Source organism: Triturus cristatus, chromosome 12 (genome assembly GCF_964204655.1).
Source record: "Triturus cristatus chromosome 12, aTriCri1.1, whole genome shotgun sequence".
Taxonomy (NCBI): domain Eukaryota; kingdom Metazoa; phylum Chordata; class Amphibia; order Caudata; family Salamandridae; genus Triturus; species Triturus cristatus.
Genome location: NC_140595.1, coordinates 200,415,993 through 200,432,874, shown reverse-complemented (window position 1 = coordinate 200,432,874; position 16,882 = coordinate 200,415,993). Strand labels below are relative to the sequence as shown.

General features: G+C 45.9%; 1 protein-coding gene across 5 annotated transcripts in view; it reads left to right on the top strand.

Annotated features, from left to right (window-relative positions):
* Window positions 1-16,882, top strand: part of FCSK (fucose kinase) — an 808,393-nt gene that overhangs the window by 525,872 nt on the left and 265,639 nt on the right. For all 5 annotated transcript variants that reach the window (XM_085639472.1, XM_085639470.1, XM_085639473.1 and 2 more), the window contains one exon: window positions 6,522-6,647. In XM_085639472.1, coding sequence (XP_085495598.1) covers window positions 6,522-6,647 — 126 coding nt within the window. The remainder of the gene's footprint in view (window positions 1-6,521; window positions 6,648-16,882) is intronic.

Below are 16,882 nucleotides of genomic sequence, written 5' to 3'. Positions count from 1 at the left end.
TGATCACAAGTCCAATAATTCTGAGCCATATAGAACCGCCGGAGGGATTGTCCTCTTAAAAGCAGTAATCAACTGTGGCATCAAAAGTCCTCTGCATTTTATTTTTTATATTTATTCTTATTTTAAAAGCTTTATATAGCGCTAGCTTTACCCGTAGGTATCAGAGCGCTTTACATACATACTGTAAAGAAAAACAGACGGAAATTGCATTACATGGTATGTAGGCAGTAAGGAAGCAAAACCAGGGATAGAAAAAATACAGCATGGAAGATAAGGTGGTTAACACAGTCCGGTCACCAACTATCCTTGAATGTCAACAGAGAGAAGTAAACTCGGATATTGAAGTCTAGGTTAGTTGACGTTGGTCAGGAAAGTATTTGTTAAGGAGATGGATTTTCAGGTCCCTTTTGAAACAGGAGAAGGAGGGGTTGCATCTGAGGACTCTAGGGAGAGCGTTCCACATCCTGGGAGCGTTGCCAGAGAACGATCGGTATTGTGTGGTTTTCTTTTTCAGTTTCGGAGGAATAAGAAGGAGTGAGTTGGAGCTTCTCAGTGTTCTGGATTGACCTGCTCTTACCAGTTTGTTGTTCAGGTAGTTAGGGGCCGGAGAGTGAAGGGTTTTGTGTGTGATGCAGGCCAGTTTGTAAATACATCTCCCTTCCAAGGGAAGCCAGTTGAGAGAGTTGAGAGCTGGAGTGATGTGTTCAAATCTTTTTACTCCGGATACGAGTCGACCGGCCATGTTCAACACTGCCCTTAGAGGGGCTAGGTGAGATTTTGGAGTTCCTGTTAGGATGGCGTTCCCGTAGTCGATTTTAGAGAGAACTAGGGATTGGACTACTGTCATGAGGTCATCATAGGGAAGAAAAGGTTTCAATTTCTTGACGTGTTTTAGAGAGAAAAGAGCACTTTTTGCAGAGTTTTTGATGTGGGCCTCCATTGATAAGTTCTTGTCAAGGGTGATGCCTAGAGACTTAACTGAGTCTGATAGGACGATGGGGCAGTTTAGGGCGACCAGATTCTTGAGCCACTCTTGGATTGGACGATGGTTGCTTTTTGGAGAGAATAGGATTAGTTCTGTTTTATCTGGGTTGAGCTTTAAGTGGTTAACGTTGAACCGAGTTTGGATCTCGGTTAGAGTGGCATTGAGGTGTTGGATGTCGCTGGGAGACTTGATTTTGAAATAGATTTGGGTGTCATCAGCGTAAAGGTGGTAATTCACTCCAGCTTTTTTCAATATGATTGTCAGAGGCTCCATGAAGAGATTGAAGAGGGCCGGGGAGAGGATCGAGCCTTGCGTGACCCCAAGTGTGACTTTTGTTGGCTTCGAGAGACAGGAGTTGATTTTAATTTGTTGCGAGCGGTGTTGAAGGAAGGAGGTGAACCATTTTAGTACTGTGCCATTGATGCCAGAGCGATTCGACAAGGTCTCCAGAAGCGCTGGATGATTTACTGTGTCGAATGCCGCAGATAGGTCAATAAGGATGAGTAGGCAGGCATCACTTTCATCTAAAGCCTTGTGAATATCGTCAGAGACGTTGAGCATAGCTGTTTCCGTGCTACAGCCTTTCCTGAATACTGATTGAAATGTGTCGAGGAGGTTGAACTCATCAATGTGTTTGTTGAGTTGGTGGAGAACGCATTTCTCCAATGTTTTTGCAAGGAATGGGAGGTTGGAGATAGGTCTGAGATTGTTGAGATCATTAGGGTCGGTCCATGGTTTTTTGAGAATGGGTGTGATTTGTCTAAGTTGAAGGGAGTCTGGGACACAGCCTGAGGTGAGAGAGGCGCTGATGATTTTTGTCCAGAAAGGGGAAATGGTGTGGTTGAGTTCTTTTATGATTGTGGATGGGATGGGGTCCATAGTGTGGGAGGAAAGTTTTAGGTTAGAAATTATACTGAAAACCTCATTTTCCGACATTAGCTCAAAGTCGGCCAATACGCATTGTTTTTTAGCTGGAGGCAGACCTGTTTGTCCTTGGTAAGAACTCTTTCTGAATGATCAGGGGTGGTTAGAGTGGGGCAGGTTAAGAGGGAAGGAGGGTTAGAGGTTTGGATGAAGGATTGATCAATTTTCGAGACTTTATTAGTGAAGAAGGTGGCAATTTCTTCACAACGCTCGTTGGTGGCTTTGATTTCTTGAGAGGGAGTGCAGTTAGTTTGGCTTTTGACAATGTTGAAGAGTTCTCTCAGTCTGTTTTTCGCCAGATCTAGTTGGCTGCGGAAGAAAGACGCCTTTTCACTGAAAATGTGTTTTTTGTATGCTTGCCGGGCAGATCTAAGTTGCGCTAGGTGTAAGGTCGAGGGGTTTAGTCTCCAAGACCTTTCCGTTTGTCTGAGTTGACGCCTTTCCTCATTCAGATCCACGTTAAACCAGGGTTTAGATTTGGTTTGTCTCAATTGTTTGAGTTTGAGAGGAGCTACTTGGTCTAGAGCCTCTGTCATTTTTAAGTTAAAGTGTGTAGTGAGGTCAACAGCCGTCGATGATGAGGGTTGGAGTTGAAGATGGGCATGAATCCTGGATTCAAGTTCTGATAAAGGGATTGCTTTGATATTTCTGGTCCAGTGTTTAGGTTTGTCATCACAAATAGGTTGGTGGAAGACAAGTGCATCAATCTTGAACAGAATGAGGTGGTGGTCGGACCACTCAATGGGAGAAATCGCTCTCAGAGAGACCAGATCATTGTTGGTAATGATCGCATCCAGTGTTGCACCTTTGATGTGAGTTGGTTTATTGCAGAGTTGTTTGAGGTTATATATTTCAAGTAGGTTGGATAGGTTCTGGGCAGTGGAGTCTTCTGGGTCGTTCCAGTGGATATTGAGGTCACCCAGGAACACGTCTTTAGTGTCTGTCATGGAGAACCGTGATATTAGATCTGTTAGTTCTTCAGGGAAAAGGGTACGCTCTCCAGGAGGATTGTAGATGGTGTGGAATTTGATGGGTGAGGTGCCCTTGGCAGTGAGTTCGACACCCAGGTATTCAAATGATAGGTATTCTGCAGGTTTAAGTTTGGTAATCTGTATTCCTGCCTTGTGGATGATGGCTAGTCCTCCCCCCGTTTTGATCGGTCTGTCTTGTCTGATGATGGTGTACCCTGGAGGGGTGAGAATGTCAAGAATGGGGGTGGAGTGGACATTGAGCCAGGATTCAGTGAGGAAAGCGATGTCAATTTCTTCAGCGAGTAGAGCTTCAGCAATGTCTGTGGCGTGTTGTACTGCTGATCTGCAGTTGAGGAGCATGCAAGAGAGAGGACGGGGAGCCTTGATGATGGGGGGAGTAAGATGGATAGAGGAGTATTGAGCAGGAGGTCTAGGTGAGTGGACATTTTTAGGGATTCTGTTAGTGCCGATAATAACAGGGATGGGGAAAGGGGCTGACTTCTGGTTTAAAGCGAAGTAAGAGTTGTTGATCTCATCAGGTTTAGGTATCGAGAAGGGTTGGTGATCCCGGTTGGGTCGAGGTGCCTGACTCACTGGAGGGATGAGGGGTGCACTGTGGGGCCAAGGGAGCGGTATTGGGTGGGAGGAAATCTACCTGGGGAGAGGGAGCACGGCGGCTTGGTCCTGTTGAGAAGATCTTGTTGTAAGTATAGGAAATCAGCAGCAAGGGAGTTAATTTTCAGCTCCATTCTGTTCAGTTGCTGTGCTATTGAGCTGAAAAAGTTAAAGGTTTTAGGCAGGCACCGATAATGACTTGGGTCTTTGGAGGAAGAGTTGATAGGGGTCGGGGATTGGACGGAATCAGTGGGGTTAGGAGAGGGGAGAGGTTGGACGCGGGGAGCCGGATTAGTAATGCTCCCATTCAAGGAGTTCAAGGGAGGAGTAGAGGGTCTACTGTCCAAGTGAGGAGGGAGAGAAATTCTAGGTAAGAAGTCAGAGTTCCGGGGAATGTTAATGAGATTAGCGGTGGAGGCAGGTTGTGTATGTGGGTGTGCGACGGCGGAGGGGGAGCATGTAGTGATAATAGGGGGGAACAAGATTATAGGATTGGTGACGACGTTGGCCATGGGGATGTCACGGGGGTTGTCAGTGAGGTAATCGGTGGAGACCGGTTGTGTCTGTGGATGTGGGACATCGGAGGGGGAGTGTGCAGTGGTAGTAGGGGGGAGAGTGACCACTGGATTGGAGATGACGTTGGACATGGGGGAAGTAAAGGTCAGGGGAAAGGGTCTGTGTTGGAGGAAGAGGTAGTTTGTGAGGGAGGGTACAGATTATCAGGGGTCGAGCGGAGAGTGCCTGTGGGGATTTCGGTCACGGGAGGGCCGAGGTTAGAGTCCGAGCTGTCAAGTTCTAGATCGGTCTTGTGGTGTTTGTTAATTGTGAGTTTGTTGTTCCTGGTGTGCTCAGTAGATGTAATAGTTGTGGGTGTTTGGCGGCGGAGAGTAATGATGGGGGTAGTGTGATTATAGTGAGTGATGGTGGATATCCATGAGTTGAAGAGAGATTCTTCAGGGCAGGGAGATTGGATCAGTTCCACGTTATTAATAAGGGTGATGGTGGGTTGGGGAGATATGGTTTGACGGCTCAGTTGAGTTAACGAGGAAAGAAGTGTGGGGAAGTGGCGGTCAAAAGTGGTGAGGTGCGGGTCGGTGGCCTGTATGAGAATGGTTCCAGTTCTATAGATGGAGATGGTGAGTTCCCCTTTGAAGGTCGGGGAGATGGTAGTGGAGATTGTTTCACCATAGGGAATTATTACTGACTTAGCGACTTGAAGGTGAAGAGAGAAGGTGGTTTTCCATTTATCCGGGCGATTTGTGTAGAAAATGAAGTTAGTTTTCGTGTTGGTAGTTATCTACAATGAGTGTTTCCGGGTGTTGTTTTAGAGTACTATGCTTGAAGTTCTTTTTTGCATTACTGGTCATTTTGTCTGGGTAGTTAATGGACCAGGAGTTGGGTCCATAGCGCACAAGATTTGAGTTCCGGGTGGGGTAAGGTGGGCGCATGGTTGAACTGTAGAAATTCCGAGATACAATCAGGACTCAGGCCAATGAAGAAATGCTGAGGCACAGTCTGGAATCAAGCATAAGGCAGGGTGGTAGTTATCATACAATTATATGCAGTATATACACTAAACTTTAAAGTGCCATATTAACTGCAGTGTAAAACATTTATAGAAGTGTATCTCCTAAATCACAAGAGGTCAGGGCCCCACCAACCATGTTTTCAAAGTATCTGCTGTGCCTTCAGGGGGGTGAGGGTGCACTGCAGGCCTCAGCGCCTCAAGCCTGGGCGAGAACCTCAAGCGAACTACAGGTCCACACTTGGACCAAGTCTCGTCGGGCACTCCAGCCAGCCAGCCGAGCCCTCACCCATCAGCAGTGCCACCTGGGCCACACTCGAAAACAAAGGCCCAGCCTCACCTTGAGTTACACTCATCACCATCGATCCAGGGATGCGATGAAAACCAGCGACCTGCCGGGGCACCTCTCCTGTCCCTTCTTGAAGCGTCCCGGCCACTGGCAGCGAGTCCTCATTTAGATAGGTTCCACATTGATTCTTAGAAGTCCCAGACAAGTTGCCAAAGCCTGCATAGAGACTAACACTAGATGTTCAGACTGTTTTAAGGAGCTAGTGAACATTAAAGGGGAATACTTGTAAGAATTCACTATTTCTACAATATTATCATCAAAGCCATTGAAAAATGTAGACGCTTCCTTCCAGATCTCAAAATCTTGGTTTTGTAACAGTTAAACAATTTGGTATGTAATAAGAGTGGAAGTTTTATTTTAGCCTAGTGGGAGTAATCCATTAACACCAAATCCTCTCGTAGAGGAGAAGGGGACAGGAGGCCTATCAATTATCGGATAAAAGGAATTACAGCCCCTCAGTTTCATCAGAGGATCAACTAAATAAAGGCTGTATCAGATCGGGTACAACATGCAGCCTTCGTTTTGGCCATTCACAGTCCCTATTTTCTGCAGCGGATGGCCAGAGAGGTATTATTCTGGGGCTCAGTTGAAACAATAAAGCTCATCTAATATTGTGTTAAACTGCTGTTTCCTTTTGTTGCAGGAAGAACTGGGAGTTATTAGAATGTTTTGCAGTTTTTGGGGATTCATCTTTGAGTTGGGCTTAGAGATGAAGACTGTCCTTGGAGAAGGATATTAAAAAAAAAATTGGATGCCATCCAAGTATTTGTAGAGGGCGATCCCCAGCTCCTCTTGAAACCCCCATGTCTGCATGGATCGGTTAAACAATGTAGGCAACAGAATAACTCCTTAAGGCATTACGGATGAAATGCAAACATGCCCTGGGAACTGCACCCCACTCAATTTTTCCAGTTTCTGAAGCCTATCCCAGTCTTACACTTTTCAGGCGTGTGATTTTATTTAAGGGGTAAAGTTTGGCACTATTTCTTGTGTGTGATATTTAACCTACAACGATTAATGAAATCCTATCACTTTCCGCCCTTACATACTCTCTTTTCTCTCTTTCCCTGTACCTCCCTTCATTTTGTCCATTTTTGTTTGCTGCCGGATGGACCTTACATCACTGAGACCTTCTGCTTTTTACTATTCCAGGGCCGCGACTTCCCCTTCGATGACTGTGGCCGTGCCTTCACCTGCCTCCCGGTGGAAGATCCCAGTGCTGCTGCTGAAGCACTAGTATGCAACCTGGACAGCCTGCTGGAGACCATGACACAGAAGGTGAGCTGGAAGCCAGGGGGCTCACAGGAGTGCATTAGTAACGCCTGGAGGCAGGCGGGGGAGAGCATTATGGGGGACTGGGATGTATTTTCTCCATCACGCTCTCCATAAAGCCTGGCCCAGGCTACTAACCCTCTGCGATGTCCGCGAGTTACGGATTACTTTCCAGAGCGTAGAGCAATCAGTCTGCTAGAGGTCATCATTGGACTGAGTAATGAAGGGTAGGGTTGTAGATCATGTAGGATCTATGTGGACTGGGGAACTCCGGAGACTGGAAGGTCTTATCTTCTTTGATATCCCATGTTTTAACAAGAGGTCTCAAATAAATCCCATGTTTTGACTGGGGGTCTCAACTAAATCCCATGTTTTGACAGAGGATCTCAAGTAAATCCCATGCTTTGACAGGGAGTAATATGCAGTCTATAGCATAATGACATTCAATGATTTATTTCCCACATTCATTAAAAAACATTAATAGGTGGCTGGCACAGAAGGTAATTCTTTGTCCAGTGTGGTGCTATACGTTGCAGGGGTTGGGATCCAGGCAGGTGAGCATGCCACTTCTTGTGTTCTTCCTCGTCAGAGCATCTCCCAGAGGGTCACTCATCAGTGAAGGTGACCTGAAAGGGAACCCTCTCTCCTTGGTGTTAAGGCTAGATAAATGTGACTCGAAGAATAGAGCTTCGGTGCTATGACCTCTCTTAAAATTACTAGTGATTCTGCAAGCAGCGCCCCTATCAGAAGATGATGGTGGGGAGGGTTCAGAGATGTTACAAATGCCCGCTGATTGGCTGCTCATTGAGATCTGTCTCAGGGAGGGAGTTTAACGATGTCAGAAATAACGTGTGTGCCTTTAGATGCGAATTTGTTCCATACAATTTGTTATGTAAAGAGAGTATGGAACAAGAGTGCCTCAACATATGGAAAACTGGCAATGGGAGGCTAAGGGCACAGTTATTTGAATAGTTATTTGGGCTAGTACAAGCAATTGTGTGCTAGGTTTCCTAAAATGCAGAGAGTACACTCTTTTATCAGTAATTTTTTAATTTAATCAAACAATAAAGAGGAAGTCTAAAAAATGGGAGCACCTTGTATTCACATCGCCGTGCAACGAATTTGTGTTTGGGTTTCGTCACAAGTTTTTTTTGCAGTTTTATATATCGCTAACTCAACCCGAAGGTATCAGAGCGCTTTACATGAGCACAACGGATACGTTCATTTTTAGGCACCAGGAGATTGAGTGATTTGCCCAGGATGTTTGAGCCTCCCGACAGACTCAAACCTGGTTCCCCAGCTTCAGAGTTGGCCCCTTTAGCCGTTAAGCCACATTTGGAAATCGGGATAGTTTTGAACTTGTTAAAATACGTTGTATAGGTGTTTTGCAAGGGATGGGAGACTACTAGTATTTTTGCTTGACGCAGACTGTCTGTGGTATTGTCCAGGTATCAGAGCTCTTTACATGAGCACCAGTTGCATTACAGATGGACACATTCATTTTCAGGCATCGGGAGATTAAGTGATTTGACAAGAATCCCAGGATGTTTGAGCCCTACCACCAGACTCCAACCTGGTTCCCCAGATTCAAAGTCGGCCGCTCTAGTCATTAAACCACATCCTCTCTAAAAAATTGTAAAGCTTTGCACAGTTGTTGTGCACAGTACAACTCAAGTGCAAAATGTGGTGAAGACCAGCTAAAGCCTAGAGGTGACCGAGCATGTACGCACAATTACAGGTGATATGTATGTTATTAGATGAAGACCAATAGTAACCGATTATACTGATAAAGTCCAACACCCCTCTCAGGCACTAGCATCCATAATAAAGAAAGTGATGAAAAAGAACAATAATATAGTGGATATATTGGCTAAGAGGGAAGTGAGTGGGCAGTGGGATGAGAAGAGAGATTAGTTATGGAACAGAGTGGGAAGACTTGATGACTTTTTCCCATACATTACTGATAAGTAACGATAAATGGGGAGGGCAGTGAGCCCACAGGCACACGGCTCATCAAAGGTCAGTTCACTGATTTTAGGGAAAGGATTTGAAAGCCGTACAAATGTCTAATGTTAACTGTATGTATGTGTAGTACCTAAAGCTTAAGGATCCATTGGTTATCCGTTGCAAATTATCGGCGAAGGGGCAATTCCTTAAGTTTTTTTTCTTTTTAATTTTAAGTTTCTCTATATCCTAAATCCAAGCTACCTCAACCTTAAGAATTAAATATGGCAATGAAATGAATACCACTTTCATTACCTAGACATCAACTGCACTTGTGTAAAGTTTCTCAGTAGATGCAATAGCTATCCATATTTCTCCCAAGGCCCTGATCATCATCGATACTGTAATCATTCCCTAACTGGATAACCAGTGTAGCCTACTCCAAGGTTTTCCTCTAATCCTACATCTCCCTCTGTCTTCTCAACCAATGGACACTGTCACCATCCTCAAGCTCCACTTCCGTACAAGGACAGCCAATACATTGAGCGACAGTACCAAGCCAGTAGGCTACCAAGTACTGTGCAGTCCTCAAATTACTTATCCTAGATTCCTTCTCTTTCTTTGACCTGCCCTCACTCTCGCTCCACTTTCGTACAAGGACAGCCAATACATTCAGCGTCAGTACCAAGCCAGTAGGCTACCAATGACTGTGCAGTCCTTAAATTACTTACCCTAGATTCCTTCTCTTTCTTTGTCCTTCCCTCACTCTTCCCCATTTTTCACTCACATTATATCTTTCTACACTTCAGATTGACTCATCTGCTTCCAAGCCTTCCACTGTCTCACCAGTCTAGGCCCCCATTTGCTCATCCTGATTTTGATCATTAGCTCTGTTTTTTATCCACTTTGCACTGTGGTGCCTCTTGACCAGAGCAAATCCACCCCCTTGACAATTGTGAAGACCCCTTAAAACATATCTACTCCAGTCAGAGAGCAATCTCGGTCACTGCCCTCTGTCATCCGTAAAGTCTTGACAATAGTCACTGGCACTGCGCAGTATACAGGGGTGGATACACATTAGTGGCCCACCTCCCAGCCATTCAGTGCTGCTGGTTATTGTACTTAGTTCAACTGTTGTTCTACTTATATAGTGCACCCTTGTGCCTCTATATGAATATACGTATACTTTAAAAGTCTGTGCTCCTGCAACCAATTCTCCCCAAAAAATCAATTAGTTGCCGTCTGCCAGGAAAGCATATTGATGCCAATTCATAAGAAAGTTTCCAAAACAATGCCCTCTCATTTTTACCCAATAGCCCTTCGGCATTGTGAGGAAAAAACTTTAGCAAAACACCTATTAACTGAGCTGACAGAATGGACCCAGGAGAAGGAGTTACTACCAATGGAACAGGCACCTTTAGACTTGTGACTTCTGCTATTAACATCCTGAGGTCAACATAATACAGCATATGTTATAGTCTAGTGCAGACGGTGCAAGGTGCATAGGGTGCTCAGTGTGTGATACATATGCTGTATTGGTGGAATAAAACACTATATTTGCAAATTGAGCTGGTCCTCGTGAATCATTGTATGGTTTACTACTAAACACATTAGCAGCACTTACATTGAGCCGATGTTACAGGTGGGAGCCATCAGCACTTATTTTTGGGGACCAGCACTTATTTTTCCGCTTCAGACATTTACTGAGCGAAAACAGTGAAAACACAGAGTTCAGAAAGATGGATAAAGAGAAAGACAGCAAAACTGTCACAAAAGGAGAACATAGGAACCTACAAAAGTGATATAAACAAAATCAATAAAGAAATAATAAAATAAAAACAAAAGTGATATAAACAGGCAGGCAGTGTCTGATAGGGATCAAAGAGGCATTGGGTGGATTTAAGACTACCAGCCTAGGAATTCACCAAGCCAACGTTTAATTGCACAGACCTCTGGCTACTGAGCAGATTCTGGCACCAGCAGCTTTTCTTTTGCAAATTAAGCCCTGCCCATAAGACTTTGGTTGATTTTAACTTAGTAGACCCTCTAATGAATTTGCCCTACTTGACCATTGTATTCGTTCAAGATTCTAACCTAGGTTCCAGTCTGGGTTTATGGGTCGGCCCTTGTTGTTTCATATATAGTCTTGACAAGGGGAATCCAAACACAAACCATCTATACTGCAAATGGACTAATAATTTATATTTGGCACACCTGCCTAAAGTTCTATCACTGACGCAAACTTCATGTCTCAAACTAGAGTATAAAAGCTTTCCATTGCTAACAATCATGCCTGGTCAACCAGACTGCAGTTGTGCTCCAATGTCTTCTACCTCAACGTGGTGACTACGTCATCAACATCAATAATGACAAGACAAAGATGTTAGTCTGTCAGCGGCAGGTCCGTATTCCTATGGTAAATTCACAGGAGATCAAATAATTTGTTGAATTCCTTACCCAACTTAAGGGTGGTACTTTCACCAGAATCATCTTGGGCACCCCAATTAAAATTAATGCCGGCCAAAGCAGAAGGGTGCAAAACTTTTATATTATGATGTGCTAGTTAGAGCCATTGTTGCAATTGGCACCAGATTTGGCTAATGCTGTGATCATCTATAATGGTGAATTAAATAAACTGAACATCATTGAGTGAAATCAGCCAAAATGTTTTGATACATGTATAAAGCAACTCCAAGTGTTTTTTTACTTGAACTCGGGCAGTTTATGAAGGGGATGCAGGCAGATAATGCTGCCCTTGTTACACCTTAGCACTTATCCAAGTATGATTTCACCTCAGTATGGCATGATGAGAAATTACCCGCTAAAGCAAACAAGTCTTTTTAAAGCATTACTGCCACCTTTAAAGTTGGCACTGACATAGGAAACCTCAAAAATTACAAATCTGGTCACCTGCTTACTCATAGATATTCAGCGCTCTGACTGTAATGTTATTTGTTAGCACCCGTGTTCTCTAAAGTTGTTCCTAGTTTAAGGCAAATTTGATTTGATTTTGTCATCTTTTGTCACTTGCCAATAACGTCTCATGGTAGACAATCCATGACTAGGGATGTTCTACCATGAGACTATACCATTTGCGAAATAGACACCGGAAATGACTGCCGTACGTCTCATTTGCCTGTCCAGAATTGAGTGATTTTAGATGGTGCCTTTTTAGAAAAGGATTTCGATCTCAAGGGATATGGTCTTTAGCTGCAGCAGGTAAATTCTTTGACCAGGGGTATTATTATTGAACCTGTGTATACCTCATACATTTGATCGATCAATCTGAGGAGTATCAGCACTGATTTAAGTAGTTTTATTTAGAGTACGTTTTAATATCACCAATCACTTTGAATTATTAACACCTTTAAAAAGAATGCACGTACCAGCCCAGTGAACAGGGATACTTGTAAACATCAAGGTCTCTTTGAGTCCAGGCCCCTTTGCGGATCATTGCAGTGTTGTGTCAGACGGCTGTACATAAATGCACATTGTCTATCAAGTTATTTTCAGATGTTCCTTTAACATTTGGGATCTGCATAGCCTTCACGTGACATGCGTCTGCATAGAGGCGGCACTGGCATCTTTTTCTGAGTCACTAATAATGGCTAAATAGGTTCTTTTGTCTAATGTCAACGAGAACAAGATAATAATGACATCTGTTTTGAAGTGATACACTTTTAGTATATGGTCACTTGTCTTCCGCTGGTCAGGAAGACGCCTGGTAAAAACGTGTCAACCTGTTTTTCAACAGTGGAGCCAAGAAAAGATGGACTTTGCCTTAAATATATGAGTGGAAAAGGTCTGAAGCATTGAATAGTCATTCTTAGACCTCCTCTAACCGTGCCTACCTCACAGTGGATGATAGACCCTAAATAGATGTATACACCAGTGCTTTTGATTCTCCTGAGTGATGCCGTCTCACTCAACATGGAAGACTGACAGACCCTCAGTCCCTAGTCCCTGTCACAACAGGCCGAGCTAATGCTGAGCTTCTCCACGCTGATGTACAGCTTCAGTTTGTCCATTTGGGAGCCTCAATCTCTCCTTTTTAGGTCTCGGCTAGCGAAGGCTGCGCTTGCGCAGTCTCGCTTGGCGAGATTTAATGTTTTCTAGTATGGGGCTTGAACCCGCCCCTCTTCTCCATTGGCTGGCTTCCTAAACGGAGGCCAGCCATTGGAGGAGAGGGGCGTCTGTCCATTTAAGCCCCGTCTTTTTCGGATTCGGGGGCGTGTTTTTTAGTTTCTTTCTCTCCTCTGGAATGTAAACATTCCAGCCAATGGGAAGAGGAGAGAAAGAAAAACACGCCCCCGAGTCCGAAAATGACGCTGCGTTTCTCTAAGGCATTTCTGCTTGACCTTGGAGAAACATGGTGGTGTTCATGGCGATTCCCTCAACGACTGGCAGCTGGGCTCACTTGCCGCAGTAGCACCAACTTGGCACCTACACTCTAGTTCCCATCAACTTTCCGGTGACGTACTTCCCTTGACCCTGAGCTGCACGCAACCCGAGGATCTTGAATGGAAGCTGCCTTTCCACCAGCCGTCGCTAAAATGGAGACTCCAAGCCCACTGGCAGCGCTGCCTCCCGAGGACGAGCTTGATGAGGACGATGACGAGGAAGGGAATGCTGACAGTGCTGATAAAAGGCTTCAGCACCGGATGTCTCCTCCAAGCCACTCACATAAAACTAAAGCCGCGGCTCCTTCGGCGAATCCGGAAGCCGGGGCTGCGCTCGTGCTCTCCAGGGCGGGTGAATTAAATGTCCACCTTCCTCTTGTCGTTTCCTGACGGAGAGAGTGTGCAGGGCAGGGGCGGGGAAGGGTCATTCATGGTGACTGACAACGGGTTCTGCATTGTTTGCCGCGTCAGACATTTCCTCCTCTGGTGGTCAGAGGGCACCCCTGCGGCGTCTGGGCACCAGGGGTAGAGCCAGAGGTACAACCGGGTCAGCGACGGGTATGAGAGCGGAATCACAAACCCGTCAGACTCTGGGCACGAAAGAGCGCAAGGCACAGCCATCAGGCTTGAAAGAGCACAGTCACCCAATTTCATACACGGGCACAAGAGAAGGTCAGGGAAAGCCCCTTCCAGACTCCGAGCACGAGGGTGTGCAGAGCTCAGCTACTGCCAGTCACCGGACACGACCTCTGTCAGACTCCGAGCACGAGAGCGGGCAGAGCTCACCTCCTGCCCGACACGACCTCTGTCAGACTCCCGGCACGAGAGCGTGCAGGGCTCAACTACTGCCAGACCCCGGTCATGCCCGATGTCAGACTCCGAGCAGGCGAGAGCCCGGGACTCGCCACTGTTAGACAACAGGAATTGAAAGGCGGGTAGGGGGGCGTTGGGGGTACAACCTCATGAGACTCTAGGCCCCAGAGCGCACGAACCACAGCAAGTAGGCATGAGAGGGTGCGGGAGACCGCCATAGTCATACACGAGCACAAGAGAGCGCGAGGGACAGCCAGTGACAGACACCGGATACAAGAGAGCGCTGCTCTGCCACTGCTATACCCGGGGATGAGAGCGCGTGGGGCACAGACACTGTCAGACACCGCACACCAGACAGAGCACGGGACTCAGCCTCAGTTATGCACGCCAGTCCTGGAAACTGTCAGACACCAGCAGAAGAGTACAAGGACCAGCCACTGTCAGACACCGGGGACGTCTCATTAGCTAGGTCGGTGCACGCCCACCAACAGTTTATGAGACATCACGCACGAGGAAACAGGGCCGCATGCTCTATCGGACATGAATGTGCAATTCCAAAACGAGGCCACACTCATTGCGTATGATCCACGTGCATGGTATCTGGAATGATAATATTGGGGCAAGAGTGCCCTATCCGTGTTTGATTGGCGGTGTGAGGCGCAGGTGTCGTGTTTCCTGTGCCCGGGTTGTCCGAGCCCATCTGAGTGCGCACAGGACCGAGTCAGACTGCGGCCCTCGGTCACTGCCTAAACAACATAAGCAAACAAGCAGCCCAGCGCTATTTACTGTTCTGCCCAGCCGTTTGCAGACTCGAGTCGGGTTGCTCTGGTGTGTACTCCGGGTGTGCTTGAGTCGGGCGGGAATAGTGGAGTTCGCGTTCACACAGCCAGTGTTCCAAATATTACCTTAACGTGGTGTTGTCATAAGCCTATGTACCGAATTTTCTGTTTTTCACATCTTTCTTGGCAAATTCCTGTACATTCAGCAAGTGTTCCGGTTTTCAGAGAGGGCCAGCAGGAGTAGTGACAGTCCTCATCTATAAATCAACCTTGTTAAAACAAATGATGCTATGTGTAAACCAAGCGCTTATTTCCTCGTGGCGTCTTATTGTGTTTGTTTTCTTTGTTGATGAGATGTTTGCCGTGAGTTAACCCATTCTCTGCCTTTTGCTAAATGTCACATTGTAGTCCTATGTCTGTTTAGGGGATGCCCCAATTTTTAGGTCTCGTCTGAGACAGCGCTTTAGCGCTGCTCTCGCGAGAGCTTTTGTTAAAGGGGGATCTGGAAGTGCAAACGAGTGCTTTTCAGGCCTCCAAATACAGTGCATGTGCGCCGGGCGCGCGCACCATTTGGCAGCCTGAAAAGCACTGCCTGATCACTTTCACGGCCGCTTTGATGTCCTCAGTGAGCCGCGCAGCCACTGAGGACATCAAAGCGGCCGTGAAAGTGCACACCATTTGCCACCCCCTTCCTGCTTGTTCTCTGAAGGTTCCGGATATCTTGTTCCCAGCCAAGAGAAGTCACGTGCTGCTCCTCTGCTGTTTCCAGTCTCTTATCCGCTGAATTTAGATGAGCATTGTGATTGGCGATAATTGAGTTTAGTGATTTCTTTGTTTTGTGTCTTCTGTAGTTGAGGTTTTGATCTTTCCCATTCATACTTTGATACTTTTCTTATATGACTGCCGTCTTTTTTGTCAGAGTGGCGAGGTTTTGTTTACCATTCAATGCCTGCTGTGTGGCTAAACATGTACAGCTCAACGGTATCTGTTCCCCCAAACCAAGGTATTTTACTCTACAAGGAGACACATACATCAATTCGAAATCTAACAACAAGCATTTGCAATGCAATAGGTCTCGCAGTTACACGAGTTAAAGCTATTGGCATGGTAAATGACAATGCCAATAGGCATGGTTATTTGCAATGTCAATAGCTCAAACTCGCGTAAATGCGAGACCTAATGCATTGCAAATGCTTGTTGGTTTTTAAAATCTGTCCACTCCAGGAGCACAACATTTCTGAAGGTTTCAGCCCAGCTAAACACAATCGAAAGCTTCCCTGATGAACCCTGGAGATGCCTGCAGCGTTCTGCGCATGCTCGAGTAACTACAACTTGCCAGCAGGTCTGTTCAAGTGCTCTCTGAAGAAGCTCAGCGCCTCTCCTGAAAGGCCTCGGGCTTCTCGGCGTTTGTTCGGATGTAAAAGGTCGCCGGGGTCATAGAGGGCTGTTGTCCAATTCAAAAGCCTCGGGGCTAACGTGAAATGGCTCAGAGTAAATCTAAATGAAACCGCTCATTCGGGTCTGAATGGTACCCTTCTCTGTCAGGGTGGCTCAGTGAGCTGAAAGCTCACGTGAGAAAAACTGCATGGGTGATTTGATGATGAAGTGTGAATCCTAGAACGGCCAATTGGGTACCAATAAATTGTGTGATAGTAGCACCTCTAGTTTACAGCGTTTAACAAAAAGGACAAAGGCGCTATATACATACGTTATTATTACTCTGAACAATAACGTGATCTGACAACTGAGTGTTGATCTCCCAAAAAGATCTCTCGTAATTAGGAAATATCTGTGGATTCCGCGATCTTATGTCACTTGGCCTCTAGTGTGTTTGGCTGGGAATGCTGTCCACGGGAGTGTGGGTCCGTCTTCAATAAGACAGCGCACACGTTTCTCGCATCTTTTGTAGAGATCTCTGTGTCACTGGTAACAGCTCAGTTGTTCTTGTGCTCAATGCACTTGTTCCAAAGATTTGTGAATATCTGCGGGCTACGGATTTCAATCCTGTAACGCAAATTATGTGGTTGATGCTCCTGCTTTTCAAATATTTTATAACCTGCATGGGTACGCTGTCTGTCCCTGTACGCGTTGCCAGATTTTAAAAGCCAAAAACCGACACACACCACTGATATAGAAGTAGGACTACTGTATAAGTAATGTATGCCACTGATTCCACCTGAGCTAAAGACATTTGTTCTGCACCGAACACTCACGACTGAAAGGTACTAAGTTGCCATGCCAGGGTAGGAGCCAGGGGGCCGGTCAGCGCAGGCTGGCTACAAGGAAGGATGGTCTGATAGTTTTT